Below are 20,631 nucleotides of genomic sequence, written 5' to 3' on the forward strand. Positions count from 1 at the left end.
GATGAAAATATTAAAAAAGTAAAGGATATGGTGCTTAAAAATCCTCAGCAGGTGATAGAGAAATGGCAAGAGTGCTCGACATTTTTCGCTAGTTTGTTCGAATCATATTGGTGGATATTTTGGGTATGCAACGCGTTCTTGCTCGCCTCGTCCCGACGATGCAATTTGTTTGCTGTTGTATTGAAAAAAAAAAGCGTTATCCAAATATTTTACGAAAACTGGCAAGTTTACAGTCCTTGGCCAGTTATGACTGATTCACCCACAACTTTTGCTTCGCTTTACTTCAGACATTTGATGTAGTATGAGTTCGTCCACATCGAGGCGAAGCAAAGCAAAGCAAAGTAAAGCAAGTCTTATCTTTCTATGCTCCGGGTGCCAAGCAACAGTTGATAAATTTTTATTGGAAAATTTGTAAATATGTCTAATTATTCGAACTACGAAGTCTATATTCCGATTCAAACTAATTATTCTACCACTCTTTTTCGTTTTCTTTACTATCTTACTTATCATTCTGACCCTTCGGCCACACACTCAACCCTTTGCGCTTCAAATATACATAAAACAGTTCTCATAACGCTGGCTACTGTTAAACGCCTAAAAGTAGATATGTATAGTATATAATACTCGATTTTACAATCACATTGGATTTTGCGAAACGTTTTGCATATTTTCTTATGTTGCTTTTATATACAAAAATAGTGGGGTTATGTATGCATATAGTGCCTAACGATCTATAGAAAGCATTTACTCGACTTACTAATACATACATATAGACATACATACATGATTTGAGTTCTTTCAACTTGCAACGTATGGAGGACTTATTTTTTCCTTCTTGCTTCTGCTTTTTCTTGTGTCCCAGCACTTTTGGAAATCAATTGGTTGAGTGCTTGTTGGGCGCTTGTCGTTCGGTGCTTTTTTCGGATTTTTTTCTTTGCAAGGCAACGAGACTTTTTGCAAGCTCATTGTTTTCAATTGGCACTTTAAAGAATACAATCGTTTTGAATTGCCTGGGTCATTCGATGACTATCGTTGCAATGTGCCACTTTCCTTTTATTTTGCCCGGCTCAGTCAAGGTGACATGGATTAGGCTAATACTAAATTAGAATACTAAAACTAGTTTTTTATTTTAATTTTTATGTTTTTGGATGAGTTGAAAGCTTTTATAAACCTAAAATCTATATAAATACACTAAGTAAATAACCAATATTTACCTGCAAGTATTGAGTTCAATGAACCACAGTTGCAACCGCGAATCCGCAGGCTTGTCTTTGCAGTAAACCTATTTGTTATTTTGCATGTAAATCGCTTCCGTTGGCGCCACCTTTACTAAAAGGCTTTGCTATCCTGCCCACAGGATGGCATGAATCTTTTATTAAGTTTTAAATATCTATCTCACCACTGCCAATGGGGCACAGCGCATTCGATGTCTGTCCAAACGAAAATAACAAGAAGAAAGTTCTTTAGTGCTAGACAATGTCTGTTGACTTTGTGTACAGTAAACTACCGTTTTACATACATACAGACGTAGCTAGGGATTTGCAAAACTATTACGAACTAAAGCCTTGTGGTGGAGCATTTGCTAACAGGGTGATCAATTATGTTGTAATAAAATCCTTTTTATTCGATATTTTCAATATGAAATATTCACCGTTAGACGACTTTGGTGATAATATTTTAAATATTTGTCCATAAAGAGGATTACGATTACCATTATAACTGCAACGAAGCTTTTCCTCAGCATTTTCCGGCGAGTTGCAACTGCACAAGCATTTTCAGTCAGTTAGTGAAGTTTATTGTTGTTGCAGCAGCATACACAATTACTTAGATAGTACGATTTTATAATATTCTTCTTTATTGGCATAGGCACCGCTTTCGCGGTCATAGCTGATCGATTTTCTAATAGCGAGTGTAATTTAGGGTATTGTAAATTCCATTGACTAATGCTTCTCACCATCCATCTGAAACTATTTTTAATTCAGAATTTAATTTTGAATTCAAATATAAGCATAATATCAGCGTACACACCCTGTCTATTCGGATATCCTCTTCTCATCGGTATAATTAGTAAAATGCCTGTAAACATATTTGATTATATTTCTTCTTTTAATTGCTAAGTAAAGTTTGGAACGAAATGCCCATTAACTTATAGGCCAGCAAAAATACTCGTACATATGTATGTGTAGAAAAAAGCTATTTATCATCAATTTGCTGGCAAATAGAAGAGCTCCAACGGCAGACTGCCACACATAACCCTCAAACTAACGGCGTATATTGTAAAACAGAATTTCTGTTCCCTTATTTACTATGGTATATATGCACTTATTCATGTACACTGTCTGTATGTCCACTAATTTTATAAGGCAAATATCATTGTGCGCCCTGCATGCCCCTACATGCACTCAAACATGCACATTTATTTATTTAATTTTACAATTATACTTTTATGTCGACTACTGGCTTTCTAGCATTCTTTTTTTACCCGCTCAATTGTCTCATTTTTTATCTCTATCCAATTCGTGGCTGGTGACGTTGGTTGCATTCTAGAATGTCGGTGTAAATGCACAACAGGTACTTACTTCAGCCATGAAGCTCCGTAGTTTTTTTAGCGAAAATTATACATATGGAATTTGTGATGGATTGCTCTTAATTATATTGCATTCAGAAATGATTAAATAATTCGGCGTAAATGTTATTTTTTATTCTTAGATATTGTCCTTAGGGTGCCCACGGAGTGCGTCGGTCACCCTTAGAACCAAAAAGTTAGTTTTCATCTTGAAAATACATACATACATATGTTAAAAAACACAGCCGTACTACTAAAATTTGCTCTTTTGCCTATCGCGTCCACTCAATTAACCCATTTTGTACTTTTTCTATTTCATTTTGTCTATATCAAATACTGTGTTCTTAAAACCCCCTGCATAACGGTATTTAACCACAGGCTAGTAATCTGTATACACCTACTCCCACCAAGCTTTCCACCCAAACACTTCTTTCTGTTTTCCAAATGATTTTTTATTGAAAGTCGTATCTTGATACGAGTAGACTCTTATTTATATACTTCAAAACCCATTTATGGGCTTCGCATAATTTGACTTGCTCACCCATTGAACAAACAAGTGCTTTTATTTATGCATGACTGATTTGTTCTTCAACAATCTGTCCTATATTGTAACGGTTTTTTTGCTACCCACGCAACATGCCACAAATACCAAGTGCAGACCAAAAAATAACGGAAAATATAAGTTGCCATGAATATTTATAAAAATAAAATTTGTAGCCATTCTTTATTCTAAAAGTTCTATAAATATAAAGTTAGTTCTGGCAAAGACTGTTAAATAAATAAGTGTTATAAACAATCTTCAAATAACTGAAAGTTCACGTCGCTCTCGACAGATTGACACGATTTCACCAAAGACCAACTATTTTTCAACCCATGTGGTACGGCCAATTTCCTGTATAAATGTACAAATGCTAACAGCTGATGATTTAATCAGCTGATGCAAAGTTTATTTCATGTTGACTTTTTTCATTTTAAAATCAATTTAGTCCGTTTCAAGTAGAGCTTATTTTACATTTCAAACTAAATAAACATTGTCTGGGCATTTGTGACTATTTATGAAAATTATGCAAATCAAAATAGTCTGTGTTATAGATTCAAATATCTTAATTATTAAATGAGTAATTATTATGCACGGACGTGCACGATTTCTACAACAGGAAAATTACATGAAAAATTAATTTGAGTAAAAAATTCAATGACTGAGTTACCAGATAAGCTTCACAATTCAAAATTGGGTCGGGCATAACTGGTCATACATTTTTTGTAGAAGGTGTTGACCCTTTTTAATAGAATTTGTCAATCAAAGTTTTTGGAATCGTTTGTTGCCGTGCTCTGTATGATAGAAAACTAGTCTCCTACAGCACATATCATAAACGTGCGACAATTCCGCAAAGAATAACGTGGTTTTATAATGGGCAACAGCAAATCAAGTATTACCGTCAACTCTGAAACGTAATTCATCGTACAAAAAATATGTTTCAAGTGAAATTTTTCTTAAAAAAAGTGATTTCATAATTTTCAAACGAGATTTGAGCTACAGCATTTCCAATATTTGTTTATTTATTTTAGGCTACGGAACATGTATTCTCAAATCCTATCCTATAATACATATACTATTATGTAAACCTTCAATATTTTGTATCAAACTTACCACCTTTCAAACATCAACTTCTGTCTATTTGCGAAAATATTCTAATTAACATATAATTCAATTCTCACCCGTACTGAAATACTGAGACGCAAAAATATTCTCAATCAAATTATTCAGGTTCACAACACCGAAAGTCTCACTGGTGGGATGAGATCATTTTTTGTTTGCCGTGTTTGTATGTAATTGAATTAATTTGCACTTTGTATTTACGAAAACGGCAGCGAGGAACATTTACTTTGTTTACGGTACCATTTTTGTACGAATATATGTAAGTACAGCGATAAAAAGTGAAAAGCAGTAAAATACAATTGCAGGAATGAGGGTTTAAGATAAGCGAAAATGCTAAAAATAGATTTGACTATGCACTTTCTCACTCGCATTCTGCTCTTATCTTTTATTCACGACAAATAATTGTATAATAAAATTGTATTTATGCATGTAGTATTAAAAATTATTCTGAAACTGTCTAGAATATATTAAATTCTTTTTAGTGACATGAATATCCTTTAACTTTCAAATTGAAACACTTTTTAACAAATGAAAAGTTCATAACACTTAATTATGAACGTTTATTTGCAGAGCACTGAGTAGAAGATAAATTAATTGAACTACTCAACTCTAAATATTAATTAAAATGTGATAGGCACATACATGCATATGTATATTATAAAATCAAGAGAAATGCAAACTGCTATTGCACCGATGTTATAATACCCTTCTGAATAAAAAGAGCTTCCGAACAAGAACTTGATTTTGATATAATAGTTCAGTTTGTATGGTAGATTTTTGCTATATTGGTCCGATATCCGTGGTTACAGTTTAGGAGAGAAAGACGTGTGCAAAATTTTAGATCTATGTATATCTCCAAAAAGTGAACGTAAATACAGGTGGCTATCCGCCAGCGGGCAGGGGAGATTTCAGCGTAGTCTTGTCAGAAATAGTGCTATCATACTCAGCTTGAACTGATATTATAGACTTAGAATGAGATTCCTTTTAATGAAAAGACATTTGAAGTTCAAACGACAAATGTCACCAGTCATTGAGTTTGATGGGTGCTCAATTAGTAGTAGCAAAAGCTACAAGGTTTGACCGGAGACTTAAATCTGATACCACGGGAAGCAGTTAACCAATGGAAATATGAAAGCAAGACAATAAAAATATATAGTTTTTCATATAAATTATTATTATTTTTTTTTTTTATGTAATTCTCAGTTTGAATCAATTAAAACAAAAGTGGATTCATTCCAAATACAGAGCTCATGTGCAACGTGAGTAATACAAAAGTATAAATTTTTCAGAAAACAAATTCAAACTTTCATAAATTAATTATTTTTAATAGATTTTTTTTAATATATCCTTAGAGCCCATTCAGACAACTTTTATTGCAGCAACTTGTACTTTATTGGCGAGTAGACGACGAAGGTGAGGAACACCGAGTTGCTCGTGTTCAATATAGGTTGTTTTGTTAAATTTCTATGGTAAAGTTCAACATTTATGAAAAGTTTCAAAATCTTGCCATTTGTCAATGTTGAGAATTTTTTTTAACTTTTTTATTCGAAAAAAGGAAATCTTTAAAATTTTACGAACATTTAGCTTCGTTATAAAACCATTTTCGAAAAATATTATAAAAATATTCGTCATTATATTGAAGAATATAGTATACTATTCATTACTTTACCGACGATTGGTATTCAAATATAATCTGGCAACACTGCCATCGAACCTTCTATCGCTTTAAACTTGTTCGTTGCTGCATTTCAAATCTAACAAGTTAGCTGCGAACATATTGCCACAAATAAAGCACTCTAGATATAGCAATTTACAATCTCCTTGTTAAGCTTTTTAGAGAGCTGACTCTCATTTCTTAATTCATTCATTAAATGTTGCTGGCCTCTCAGATGCCTTGTGCTCATATAGTTTGTTCTAAAAAATTTTCAAATAAATTCTATTTGTTTCATTTGCCACAATACAATGCCTCAGTCAGTTATTTCTATATTATGTACGTTAGTTTGTATGTTAAGTTTTAGCCATTCCGCTTCTACGTACTTTCGTCTAATTATAGCTTTTCAGGCATTATCGTTTTTCGCACGCCGTCCAGTCGGCCTAACAAGCATGACATTTAAGTTTTTGTTTGCAAAATCATAGTCGATTTTTGCAAAACACATTATATACACAAACATGTTTTTTCATATGTACATACATATGTACTTGAATATGCATGCGTAAGTTTTTTACGATAGAAAGAGTTATGATATGGACGAATTAAGCAAAACATGAACGATCAATGATCAGCTGACATTGTAACCAACTATGCCGATATCTAAAATATCCTACATAGTATATTATATGGCGTATACTCGTACATATATGTATATTTATGTATGAAGGTAAAGTGTGTTTTGTTTTTTGAGAAAAAGAAAAAAGTTTTATGGCGGGAGGAAAGCGATTTAAGGAGTCTAGAGTCCTCAAAAAATGCCTAACTGTGACTATTAATTTTGAAAGTAGGGAAAAATTACACGAGAATTACACACTGAGAAGCCACAATCAAAATTTAAATTGGATGCTTGCGAAAGTCACTGAGTATCATGTCGTCCAATGCGAAAAATGCAGGATTGGAGAGTTTTTTCCGCTATTTAACCAATTTAAAAATATATGTGTAAATATAAAACAAAACCTTAAGTGTACTTTAAGACAAAAAAACAAGAAAAAACGAAGCTACGATACTATTTGCCCTTCACACATGCATTTCTTATAGACACTATCTGTATAACTAAGCCCGGAAACGGCCAACGGCTTGCTAGTCCTTTCTATCCACGAAATTTAATATAAACAACCTTCAAAGAGCTTTTATAAAAAACTTTGTAATCATTTAATCGGTCAGTTTGGTATGCCAGCTAATTATACATTAAAATTATTCTTTAAAAAAGTAGGGAACCTCGAAATGGATCACCCTTTATAAATAGTTCCGAAAAATATCATACTTACTGTTATCTTTTTGACAAATAAAAACCAAGTTGTCAACTTGAGTTGAAAATATTAACCCAAAAGTAAATGATTTATTTGAAGTAAAACCAGTACGTGTGACAGAATGCTTTTGAGTGTGATATGAACATTAAGTTAACCACTTTTGTCATTTGAATCTCAATGGGTTCACGACATTTACAAATTGTACCTTCATTTGCAGCTGTAAATATCGTTTTAGAGAAACTAAATTAGCTCATAATAGTTCCACTGAATCCCATCGGGATATATATGTACATATAAAATAGCTACAATAGCAAAATTTTTCTAAAGAGCTAAGATAATCATTTAATAACGTTAAGAGACAACAACGTAACGTAAAATAATGTATTTTTTAACAAAATGCAAGTATTTTAACTTATATTGTCAATATTATATTGTGAGCAAATTTGAACTTGATGGCCCATCTTTTGAAACATTTTCCTTCATAGAAAAAATATATAAATAATTTCAGACTTTCCTTCAGTGTTGCTTGTAATAATAAATAAATATTTGAATTCATGTGTATTTATACATACATACATATATACTTATATAGATAACAGGCCGCCGTCGCGAAGATAAAGGATAATCACTTTGGTACTTCCCGTAAAAATTTGTTTTCCAAAGGTTTCTACTTTGTATGTATAACAAATTTTTACTTGCACTTTGCACTACCTAATATGTAAACATTTTTGAAAATAATTGTGAGCAAAACGCAGTACAGTCAAAATAAACCCATCTTAATTTCAATATTCGAAGAAAGTCTACAAATTCATTGACTACCTGTGCTCGAAACTCTAAGAATTTATACTTTTTTGTTGTAGGGTGTGCTGTGTATGCCTAATACCGATTGCATGGCCTTATGTTGTTGTTGTAACCCTACAACTGCACTGCTGCTATTGCATCGCTGCTTGCCCAGCTAACCGACTATTTGCTGTGATTTCGCCGTCAACTTCAATGAGTGTGTGCTCTCTTTTCTTTGTTTGACTCTTGACGCTCAGGGATGCCACAGTCAGCTGCTGCACATGTGTTTCTCCCTTTTTGTTGCTCTCCCTACAAATGTGCATACGTGCGCGAATGCATTGCAAACCGGCCTGCACGGTTGGCTTCCCCGGTTATCTTCTCTCTATGATTGACTGCCTGCCTAGCATCGGTGCAGTATACATACATATGTACATTTTAACATATTTTTACTTGTAATTAAATGCATACGTACGTGTGTATGTATGTAGCGTATGTTTACATTTGCATTTACAAGTAACCTCTTTATTTACACAAGGGTACCCACATATAGCGTTTGAAAAATAGAAATAATCGTAGATGTAGTACAACAATCACATAGTTTTGTTGTTATTACTTGGCTGACAGTTAAATGATCATGCACGGTATAAGTATACATATATTATATAGATTTATGCCCTTATAGTTTACTTACTTGACTTTGCTCTTTTCTGTCGCCCGCTGATCATTATGGTGTACTAACACATTTGAAAGAGTATTTTAAATCAATTGTAGTGCCGAACAGAATCACAATTCGCGGCGAACGCCCAAAAGTTGTCATCGCACCGCTCGTCTTGCTTTCGCGAGGTGTTTATAGCGCACCTACCTCCCTAGTCACACCGTGTCGTTGTCGTTGCCGCTGCCGTATTGCAATTATTGTTGTTGCTGGTGTTGTTTTTGTTGTTCACAGGCAGCTCCTCAATTCTGTAACCAACCCCTGTAGCGTATATTTGTATGCTTGCTTTGTTGTTGCACACGAGTTGCTAGTGTGTGTCGATCGTTGTCTGGCTAAGGTTCGTGTTCTAGTCGTCAGCTGTGCGTGGTTCATGTAAGATTAATTTTTCGAATCTCTTAAATTTATCGCAATTGTGATTAAGGTGATTTCCAGTGATTTAATGCAATTTGCAGACAATATTTAAAAAAATAAAAAAAAATTATAAGTTGTTTGGGAATAACGGGTCTAGTGTTGTACTTTGGAGTGCGTTCCACGAGGAGCTACATATGTGTATGTGGCGTAAAACGGCACATGTCGAAAAGCAAACAATGAGCTGCAATTTTTAAAATCCCTGTTTTCCATAAAAAAAAACTGCGAAAAAACGCTTGAAATAAATCAATTGCTCGGAAAGCCAGCATTTTTGGCGTGTTTCTATGCTGACATTTTGTCAAAATTCGCTTGTGTCTATTTTAGAAGAACTCATCTTTGTTGTTGGCATAAATTATGCGATTCCGCTGCGTATTGTGTATTCATATTACGCTTGTATTGTTTCCTCAAGAGCGGAAAATAGTGTGTACGAGCTGTTTTTAATATAGATCGAGCCAAGCGAGTCCTCTCGCTGCCCTTCAGTCTGCCACAAAACGAAACGAAGGTGTACGCACACATATTTTACGCGACAATCGACGAATATTTAAGTAAAAACGATAATTATTAAAATTAAAAAAAAAAAAATAATTAAAATTAATTCACTCGGATTTGTAATTATTTATAACTAGTTTTGTATGCAAATTTAATTTCACTTTAATGTAGTAGCGGGCAAAATGATTCTGTCGTTGACAGCCCTTCAGCGCTCCCTAAACTATGCCTCGTCAATATTAATTATATAACTAAGTTCGTCGTTCACTAGTCGTCCAACCCATTTGTATATCAGTCGCGATCGATTTAAACCTCGCCTATGACGTCTGTAGGCGTCACTTGTGTAAAACTGATAACCTTTGTTTTTGTAGCAAACACAATTGCTATTGTGTTTGTTGTCTGCAGCCCAGACGTCGTTCTTTATCTTTCCGCCTTAGTGGATAGTTGATAATGATATGAGTTCGGGTTGCCGTAGCCGGCCGTCGCGTACATCAATCGTCTCTTCCTACAGCAGACTTATTAATTTTACTTTCAGTTTTAAAAACACTCTCAGCGCCCGCAGTTGCGTTTAGATTCCGGTTGATTTTAATACTTTTTCGAAATTTTCGGTGTTTTTCTTTCAGTATTTAGCTAACGGTGCTACAACGACGTAACCCAAAATTGAAATATCCAACTAAGCTTTAGCAAAGTGAAAATCTGTTAAGTGTAATTTTTAAACAAATATAAACTGCCATGGAACACGTGCAAGGTTTATTGCAAACCCTCTCCGAACTGAAGGATTTGTCGCTCAATCGCGAGTCTTGTAAGTATTTTTGTTGAAACTGAAATTCATTTATAAATATTTGTCTTTGTATTGAATAAAAATTCTTAGAATCTTTTGAGTGTGTGCACAATCTCTGAAATTAAAAACTCTTTGTACCTAAACGCGTTTTATACTAAGGGCAGGTGCATTCGTTTTTTTCTCGGTTTTCGTCAGCTGTTGCCCTTTTTCTGCTGCAGTTTGCTTTAGTAGGCTTTCTCTTGGTTTTCTTTGTTGGTGTCGTTCTCTTAAGCGGTGCGTTCGCAAGAGATGCTCTTAAGAGAGCACAATTGCATTTATTTACACTAACGAGCAAAAGAAGTTAAATGAATTTCTGAACTCAATGTTTTGCTTAAATTTCTGAATTCTGAATTCATTGCTTTGCAATATAAATGAAATAACAAATAATCTGTGGTTAGAACCAATCGATTGACTATTATTGAAATTTCCTTTTTATCATTCAATTCGAGTCTTTTTAGGTGCTTGTATAACTTTCTAGATTATTTTTTTAAGTGAATTCTTCTAATATGATAATAGTTTTCCTGCTCTTCGTCGCGGAGACGAATTCAATAAAACATATCATCAAAATGGATCCACTAGTTCTTCAGGTATAAATGGTGTAACTAATCCGACTTCATTGTGTTTATATAAATATAGTATAAAGTGTTCTTAAACCTCCTTAATTTCACCGCAAGGAGCAAACACTAGCTCCAAGTTTCGAGGATTTTAATGAAAAAATTTGGAGGGCTCTAAAATTAAAATTAAAACAAAAACTTTTCATCGCTTGTTCTTATCCATATATTTTTGCTCTTCACTGTTATTTTGAACAATTATTTTGTGACTTTCTGAAAATTATTGAAATTAAAAATATATGTATATAAATATGTATGTATGTATGCAATGCATTCATTTGCTTTTTGCAAATAAATTAAATTATGTCATCAAACAAAACATGCCAAAAGCCAAAAAAAAACCGAACCGAAAACAAAAACAGAATAAATACAAATCGTAGCGACACTGTGCAAAGAAAATTAAAAATTATTTTATTTTTTATATAAGCTCAAGTGAACTCTGTTAAATTAAAGGTTAAAGAAGTGAATTTTATTGTTAGATATAAAAACGCTTGACAATTTAATTTTTTGTTTTCGAAATTGAAGAGAAAACTGAAATTAATGTTGGCAACCGGTAAAATTTGAGACTAATCAGGTTAGCCGTTTTCGAGTAATGTTGGTTTTACAGTCGGAAACACCTTTTTGAGAACACGCATTTAAAGTTTGGAATGCGCTTCCAAGCACTCTAGAACGCCTTTTCAAATTTGTGTGCAACTTCGAAGATGTTCACCGGAACAGTATGCATTTTCTGTGTGTATTCTAAAATATATGTATGTACATTAAGAAAATATATTTAAAAAAACAATTTTTTGAAACTTTTCACAGTATATGTGACCTGGTCTACGAAAAGGGGGCTTAGGTGTCAAAAAAGGGAGAACAATTAATGAGATAACGAGAAACTGACGATTATTTTTAACAGCTTTTCCCAGAAAACTAGTTTTCGCACCTAAGCCCCCTTTTCGTAGACCAGGTCACATATAACGTCTTAAAAAACTTAACTTTTTAAGAACATTCTTAGTCTTTAGCTGTCGTCGATTCGTCATTTCTCTGTTTGTTAGTTATGAGTGCTGCTCTATTGTTAAAAAACCAAGCTCTTTAAATCATAGTCCTTTGTTTTAAGTGCCTTTTCTAATTTTATTTCGTGGTCTCGTTTGTTAATTTTGTCAACAGTTAAATATCTCAGTGCTACCCTAAATTTGTATGTTATTCTCGACAGTTCTTTTTTAGCGCTGCCACTTGGTTTGAACTGCTGCTATAATGTGTTCGATACACTGTTCATGAATGGGTATCCTCTAACAAACTTGCATTATTTCTGTTGTCAATTAAAGTGCTTTCTATATATTTTAAGGCTTTTTTAGCATTTTAGTGTCGCCTTAAAAATAAAGTTTCGTAAGATATAATATACAATTTTTTGTTTTTAGTTTCTTGGTACAATGTTATGTTAGGAAAAAATTATTTTTTTCCCTCACAGATTTAGCTTCGGATAACTATGGGAAGTTGCTAAAATTTAAGTTTTTTAACAACGTTCCTATTCCATTGACACTGTCTGTACTTTGAATTATATGTACATATGTAGAGTAATATGCGCTTGTGCGTGTTAGCCGCTAGAAACCAACACGACGTTAGCAATTCGAAACCACCCCAGAAAACTATCCAGGCCATACAGTCAACGTTTGCTTGGTTATGATGTCATTTTGTGTGAAATTATAAGGCCACAAGCCAAATGAATATGCAAAACGCAGTTAAACTAATAACACGGCATTTCTGTTTCTAAATTTATGCGACGCAAATCGAAAATGCCGTCAAGTGAATCAGTCGTAGAATTCGAATAATGAAATTTACTGAGTAAATCACTCATATTATTTAAATTAATATGCTACAACAATTACGCCGCAATTTTTAGTACGAAATGCGCTATTATACATTTACAATGATGAGATCTGTACCTACGAGAGTATAAAAAAAGTAAAAACCTATACAAATTGTTAGTATATGCTCCATGTAAACGTCAATAAATTACAACGAGATAAGTGCTGCCATTAACCTCCCCATGCAAGCTTGCACCTAGCCGTTGTGGCATTCGCTGCAGTAATCATTGCATCGATTGCAGAGCTCACATTTGCAGGTTCTATATGCGGACGTTCATTGACCGCACTGTTGTGGTCAGTTTTTGCGCCTATTTTTAAGTTATTGTCTGTTTGTACAAAGCAAAAATTGCGATCTAACGAAAAAATAGCGCAAGCTTTAAGTTCAAGAAAATAGTAATAGAGGCACAGCGGTAATCGATCGATTCTTATTATTTTCTATAGATAAACGAATATTCATACTTACTTACCAGGCAGACCGAAATGTTTATAGCGAGTCCATTAGAATTCATTCTAAATATACAAGTATGTTTTGTAGATGGAACTAACCTTCAAAAGATGTTTTATATTTCACAACTGTTGGACAATTAGTTTGAAAGATATACAATTTTAAGATAATCAGGTTTTGGTATATTCGATAAAAAGGAATTTTGTTTTTATTTTTTATGAACAAAATTCTGGTAATACCCAAAAGTGGCACACCAACGCTTCGTGGGGGTTTGCTGCATTCCGTAAACCCCATATGAGCATCGAAAGAGGTGAATCCAGTGGAAATACGTTTCTATTACTGCAGAAACCACCAAAAGAAAAACTCGCCATGTGATTTTGGATGTCCGAGGTAAACGAGTTTCATCGGGAAAGCTGCTGAAAGTGCCAAAGATAACAAAGAAATATCCTGAAAGTATTGTCACTGAATCATTTGGTATGTGAAAGTTCTGTTATTAGTGTGTTGTTGTAGCGGCAGAAAACATTCCTGAAGTAATTTCGAAGAATGGTGCCAAGTTGACGGTTCTCGGGGTCCTCTCTGGTTACTCATACCCGACTGTTGTGGAAACAGTAAGGGAGCGGATCGATCGACTTGCTGTTCTCCGTAGCTGACCTCATCGTATTTTTCTGGTATCTTAAAAAGATTACTAGATAGTGGCGTATCACCTGTGATTGCAAATGTTTTGAATAATGCAGGCGCATTTGCCAAGAAAAAATTATACGTACTTTGCACTTACTGATACGAAGTTTTCGCCTGCCTCTTACGTAATATTAACTTGAAAGTGCAAATCATATTTTTATAATGGAGTCCGTTCTTCCAGAAATAGATCGAACAAACAGAAAGTTCTTAGATGACTTGCAATTTCTAGGATACCTCAATTAATTGTTATATAATCATGGTTTTATGTACAATACATACATATATCATATCGGCATATATGTACATATGTACATATATATTATACTTATGTACATATATACATTTGCTCTAATTTTTTGAATAATTTTTTTTACTGTTTTGTTGCTTTTGTTTACTATATTTGATTATTTAACAAGCTGTTTAAGTTTACGTATCGATCAAAGCTTACGAGCTGATTCCCAACTGGGAAGGTCATTTATTATGATCTCATTACTCTACTCTCAGCGGCCTCGCCATACGTTTGCTCGCTGTTCAACTGAATATTGTCATTTATCAAACCCCGATTACTCAGAAACTTTTCCATGCCGGTCTCATTATGACGCACAATACAGACTCGAGCGCGCTTTCAAAAAACAACAAAAAAACAGAAGTGCGCACACTTTAATTGTTTAATTTGCTGCCCCCTTTTTTTGGCGAATTTCACAAGTGCTCTTCTCATTTCTATTACAAATGAATCACACGCATTGAAATGCTGAACCCCACCCACCACTTTGTAGACATTATTTCACGAGCTACAATTGCATGTTTTTTTTTGTTGTTACTCTCCACATATGGCTAAGAGCTCAAATTTGCGATGACCATATAGCCGAAGTGAGCAGTGACCACGCGGCTAAAGTGGCATCACAGTGACACGTCGCAATGCGGCGACTCGGCCTTTTTTCATACTTCCATTCGTGTGTAGGCGCTACTTGTGAGTTTATGTGGTTACGACTTACCTACTAACTTTTAATTTAATGAGCGAGCACAAGTAGATACGTTTCCGACTGAGAGCATATGCACTGAGGTAAGCTTAATTGACGACAGAGACTAAAATAATCTTGAGCAGATATGTTAGCTACTTTCCACTCAATAGCTGCGATTTTTATGAGCACGTAACTCACAACGGAAAACAAGTTCAGCACTAAATTGTACCACTTATTATCAAGACAATAAAAGGGAGGGAGAGTGTATTTTTATGCTTACGTCTGCTTGAAGATTGTTTATTAATAATTAAAAATTGAAGTGTAAATGTTTGCTCTAAATTTGTATGGGTAATCTTAGTTAAGGGGTCAGTAGGGTAATATTTAAAAAAAAAAAATATTTTCTTTTGCATTTTCTGTTCCCTTATACTTATACCCTTAGAATTAATGTAGGAACCCACTTTACCAATGGAAGGTTTCGAAAAAGGCCCAAAAATAATAATACCGCTCGACGTTCGGAGCGCTCGTAGTGCACACCTGGCACTTTAAACGCGTTTTTCTCCAAACACACTTTTTTAAACTGGCGAACATGATTCCGGTCGAACTACTCAACCGATTTGCTTATTTTTTTTTAATGTTCACAAAACGCCTGGCTATCGTCCCTACTAGATTCATAATTTTTTATAATTTATTGACAATGTTATGACAAAATTTATGTAAAAAAATATGGGGGAAAATTAAAAAAGAACGTTAACTACTTTTTTTTATCAACATTTTTTCATGATTCTATATAGTAGGGACGATAACCATTCACGTACTTTTAAAGAATAAATTGGGTTTTTGTGTTTAAGATGATTCAAACATGAGAAATCGTGTCCGCCAGTGAAAAACGGCATCTCAAAAATGTCAAAAAAACAGGCCAGATTACCCTACTGACCCCTTAAGCTCATACGGCTACAGAAATAATATATATGAGAATGTAACGTGCACTGTGGGTCACTGTGGTTATTTTATTGCACATAAAAAACAATAATTTTTTAAAAGTTATAAATAGATCTCTATGAAAAATCTGATATAGATTTATCCTCTCGTTTTTACAAATTATTCACCGACAAAGAGACGAAGGTATTCTAATTTACTCAAAGGGAAAAAAAGTTTTTTAGTTGTTATCAGTCAGACGTGAAGATTTCCCTACTAATACAATATTTATTTCAAAATTTTTGAATTTTATCAAAAATCCCTAAATTTTGCAATCATTTTATATGAGTACAGCCCACTGTAACCACACAAGCTTACTCAAAACAAAGAATTATTTACACTCGCTCACACTCCCGCTGGGCCGCAATGGTGAGTAATAAATAACCGACTAGAAACTCGTTTTCTTGGAGCGAAGAAAAAATTAACACCGAGCAGAGTGAGAAGTGTGCCAATTGAGCAACATTATTTCGGACTCAAAACTCGTTTCAGCATATGTGGGGCCAACAGCGACATGTTGCAGTTTTGACGACGACTACGACGACGAAATGAAGATAAAAGCGGAACAGCCGGTTAAGCCACGAAAAGGGCACAAAGAAAGGGAGTTAGGGAGGAGCAACGCGTCGCTCCGTGACTACAGAGGCATAATAACGCGCTTACGAATTCCAAACAAGCAAGCTAGCTGGTTGACAGCGTAAGCAGCAAGTTTTTTCCTTCGGCTTTCATTTGAGTTCAGTCTCTAATTTCTTCAGCGTTCCGTATTTCGCTGTTGTGAGCTGCGCGCTGCCGTTCGTCGTCTGCCATTCACTGTTTGATTTAGTCTACAAGTGTACGTCGGTGTAAAAAATCGTCTGGCGGTCTGCAGAATCGCCACGTTAGTTCGCGTATTAATTACAACTTTACTAAAAGAAAAAAAATTATAATTAATAAAAAAAAGTTCGTTTGAGGTGTGCTTTATTAACGTTAAACACGCAATTTCCTGCTTCTGGCGCCCACAAGTGCAACAAAAACCGGAATCGCTCGCCATTAAAAGGCATACAAGTGTGTTCGCCATACAACTACCCTACGTCCTGTGCATCGCTTTGTCAATAAACAACAACAGCTCACACAATGGCTGGTGGTAATAAGCGCTACTCACGCACCAACTCCAACGGCAATATCACAAAACTGCCCGAACGCGGACCAGGTAATACAAGTCCAATGGAAAGAACTTTACTAGCAGCAAAATCGATGAATTATAGAAAACACCACCATTTCCTTGCATCAAAAACGAGAAATGTGCATTATTTCCTATAACGGAAAGCTTTTGCGTCACCTTAGTCGTAGCGCATTGTTTTTGTGCTGCAGTAATTTGTTGATTTTGTCAACGTGGCCCCCACTTACCGTCGATCGTTTCATATCTGCATACTCACGGCGAATCGTAGTCCGAAACCACGTTCACATGGCTTCAAGTGTAGCACTGTGATTACGTTTGTTGTTGTCCCGTTACGTATGCCACTTACGCGCTCGTATCTGCTAACCATCAATTTCGTTATCGTTTCCGTTAACAAATTTATTGTTGTTAGTGCATTGTTCATACCAGTTTTTGTCTTTTTATGATATACTCTCGAATTGGTTTAATTTGATTTGCTTTTGGGATTTCGCTTGCCACGCATGCACGTATATATGTAGATATGTGTATAGGTAAAGGTGTGCACGATGTCTTCGTCGACGTCATCATCGTCGTATCACCCCGCCTGCTGCCACTTGGCAACAGATAGTAAGAGTGCTGAGCAGACAGATACTACTACTAATGCATGTGAGAGTTCATTAGTAAAAGTTATCAAATTATTTAAGGTGTTTAAATGATTGCTTATCATTTGCAAATTCTTAAAGTATTTATCCATATTATATTAGACATGAAAAATAGTATTTTCATGTTAAGTTTTAGTTTTTTCTGTTACGTCAACTACTTATATTATTTAATTACTTATAACTTAACTTTTTTTGTAATTTTGTTGCCTAAGGAGTAGTATGAAGTATTATAAATTTAAATATGTATTTAAGTATATCCATTTTGAAATGGAAATAGACATAACATCGGCACAATTGGGGCACTAGGCCTTTCTTTCGATACGCTCACCTGTTTACTGGGTACGTTGTTATTTATGCTAAAATTATTTAAATGGCTAGCAAGACTGAAATTTAAAAGGATATATGACAGAAGTTGAGAATATAATAAGAAACGAATTTAAAGAAATCAGTTTTTTGCATAAGAAAGAAGCTGATACCATTCAGTCAATCCCATCTACTTGTTTGTCTGTCGACCCCAAAAATCGGATCTAAGTATGTGGAACGCACCCGGATTTTTATCTGGCCAAGGATTGTCAACTCGAAACCATGCCTCGAAATTACTTCAGGAATGTTTTCTGCCGCTACAACAACAATCGTTTGTCTATTTATTAATGCTTAGCTACAGCTATGGTCATATAAGCGATAAAGTTTACTTTTCTCCCAGATAATCTTGCATATTTTGCTTAGTAGACTTCAGCTACTTTCATGGCGTTGAATCATGTAAACTGTATTGGTAGAAAGGTTTCAGTGACCAAGTGCTAACCTCCAAAAGCTTAGAGGACTTTTGTATGTTCTTCATACTGTAAACCGAAAAATCACTTTAAACTAATTTTCAGCTATTTAATGAATGAAATCTGCTTCACTAGAAACTATATCTGCTTCTTCCAATTCTCAAATGTCTTATGCATTGCATTTCTTAGCTGTTCTGCAATTAAGATTTTATTAAAAAAAAGTATGTCTAAAGTTTTTCAATTTTTTCCGAGCAATAAACAACTTTCTTTTAATTTTTTTGAAGAATAAACAACTTAAAAGACAAAAAAAGAGCCAAACAGCTGACTTCTGCGTTGCCAACTAACAGAAAATTATTAAGTTTTCCAAACTTGTGTTTTGTTATTCCCTAATATAATATTATAGCTTGTTATTTTTATAAAAAAAAAAATGAAATAAACTGTTTCGACTAAGAATACAAAAAGCTCAATATGAACAAAGGTCTTACCGTCACTAATTAACGAAATAGACCGAAAAATACTATAAATAAATATGTATATACATATGTACATATATTGATGATTTTTCAGGGTCCAATCTTAAAATTATTAAGTAAACGAAACTTCGTGGTTAGAAACTTAGTAAATGATATTTTCAAATTAAAGGGTGCACCAACAAGAGTTGAATGAATTTATAAAGATAAGATAAATATGTGAGGATTACAACGCGACCTAAGGTCTATTCTGTCCTCTCCTAAGCCACAACCACCCACTTAGCCCCAGGATATTGATAAGCACCAATGTACTGCTAGGTGCTAATGAGGCGATGTGATGGCTCCCTGGTGCAGAACCGGCAATTTGCACAAGGAGATACTACTTAATGCGCCATACGGGGACTACAGTATTGCTAATAGGGACATAAACATGAACAAATTCAAAACAACCACAACAAAAATCTCTCTGAAAACAATAAAAAACGAAATTAAGCTGATGTTTGACAGCTGAGGCATCATCAGTTTCTTTACCTGACTTCAGTGAAAATTCGTTGACCATTCTTATGGCACTCTCTTGCTAAAAAATAGAAGCAATAGTCATATGCAAATACCCGACAATTACTGCTTTCACACCCTTTATAATTTATTTACCTTATCTTCGCCTGCTAATGCTTTTTAAAAACTATTTACTTTTTCAATAATAAAAGTTAACTTTACTTTGTTGCAAATACAAAACGTTTCACATTACTTATCAACAAACAATTTGGAAAGTTTAGTCATTGCTTAAGTTCGTTTATAATGTTCTCCTTCTAAAATTATTCGAATAACCTGAAAACCGATTATTCGAATCCGGTTCGTAAAAGGTTGTGTGAATGTTACGACTATTCGAATAGTTGCTCTACTGAGAGTATTTGAATAAATAAATATTGTTTGGAATCCAGACTTTTATTGTTCCTTATTTAAAGTTTGTTAAAAATGAAAACCAATATATTTTCCGCAATTGTATGTATATGACAACGTTTTTTATGAAATTCGATTTAATGAGTAATTTGTATTAAAAGATCTAATCGATATTGTAAAATGCGGTAATGGAAAAATAGTTCAAGACACCCTTTCACTAAATAATCATGTTTCATACTTGGTAAATATGTGTCAATAATTTTTACCAATAGAATTCTCAAAATAAAATAACAATAATTTGCAAATAAACTCTTTAAAAAAGTACTACGGGGTTCTCAAGAGCCAATTGTCCATAAAAGGAGGATCATTGACTTTGATGACTTCCACTTATAATTTTTGCTGACGGGCTTTACAAATTAAATAAATCTAAACAGTTTAAATTTGAAAGTTTGAATCTTTGGAAAATATTAGAAATTGTGTATATTTTTTTTGTTGGTAAAATAAAAAATATAATTTTTTTAATCACTAAAGTGCAATCTGTGAATCCTTAGCACTATATATTTGGATACATATTTTTAGCAAACACGTGTTTGTAATTTCAAGTTTCAAATCTAAATCTTTACGAAAAACATGTTAAATAAATGACTTATTCAAGGTCTTCGAAATACTACTTAAAATAATGAATTATGCATGATTTTCCAATTAGCAAAATTCGTTTCATGTTCCATTTTTCGTATACATATACATATATATGTATGTACATATGTATGTGTGGAAATGTATTCATAAACT

General features: G+C 34.0%; 1 protein-coding gene across 6 annotated transcripts in view; it reads left to right on the forward strand.

The window, feature by feature from the left end:
• The window catches only part of LOC126753896 (reticulon-1-A), a 35,374-nt gene that overhangs the window by 7,857 nt on the left and 6,886 nt on the right, over positions 1–20,631 (forward strand). Inside the window, exons 1-2 of one of the 6 annotated variants that reach the window (XM_050465652.1) lie at positions 8,851–9,048; positions 10,194–10,372. The exons of 3 other annotated variants lie outside the window; for them this stretch is intronic. In XM_050465652.1, coding sequence (XP_050321609.1) covers positions 10,303–10,372 — 70 coding nt within the window. In that variant the 5' untranslated portion in view covers positions 8,851–9,048; positions 10,194–10,302. Of the gene's footprint in view, positions 1–8,850; positions 9,098–10,193; positions 10,373–16,791; positions 17,092–20,631 lie in introns of those variants that run through there. 2 more of the 6 variants (XM_050465651.1, XM_050465650.1) reach the window with 2 other exon arrangements.

This window comes from Bactrocera neohumeralis, chromosome 3 (assembly GCF_024586455.1).
Source record: "Bactrocera neohumeralis isolate Rockhampton chromosome 3, APGP_CSIRO_Bneo_wtdbg2-racon-allhic-juicebox.fasta_v2, whole genome shotgun sequence".
Lineage (NCBI taxonomy): Eukaryota > Metazoa > Arthropoda > Insecta > Diptera > Tephritidae > Bactrocera > Bactrocera neohumeralis.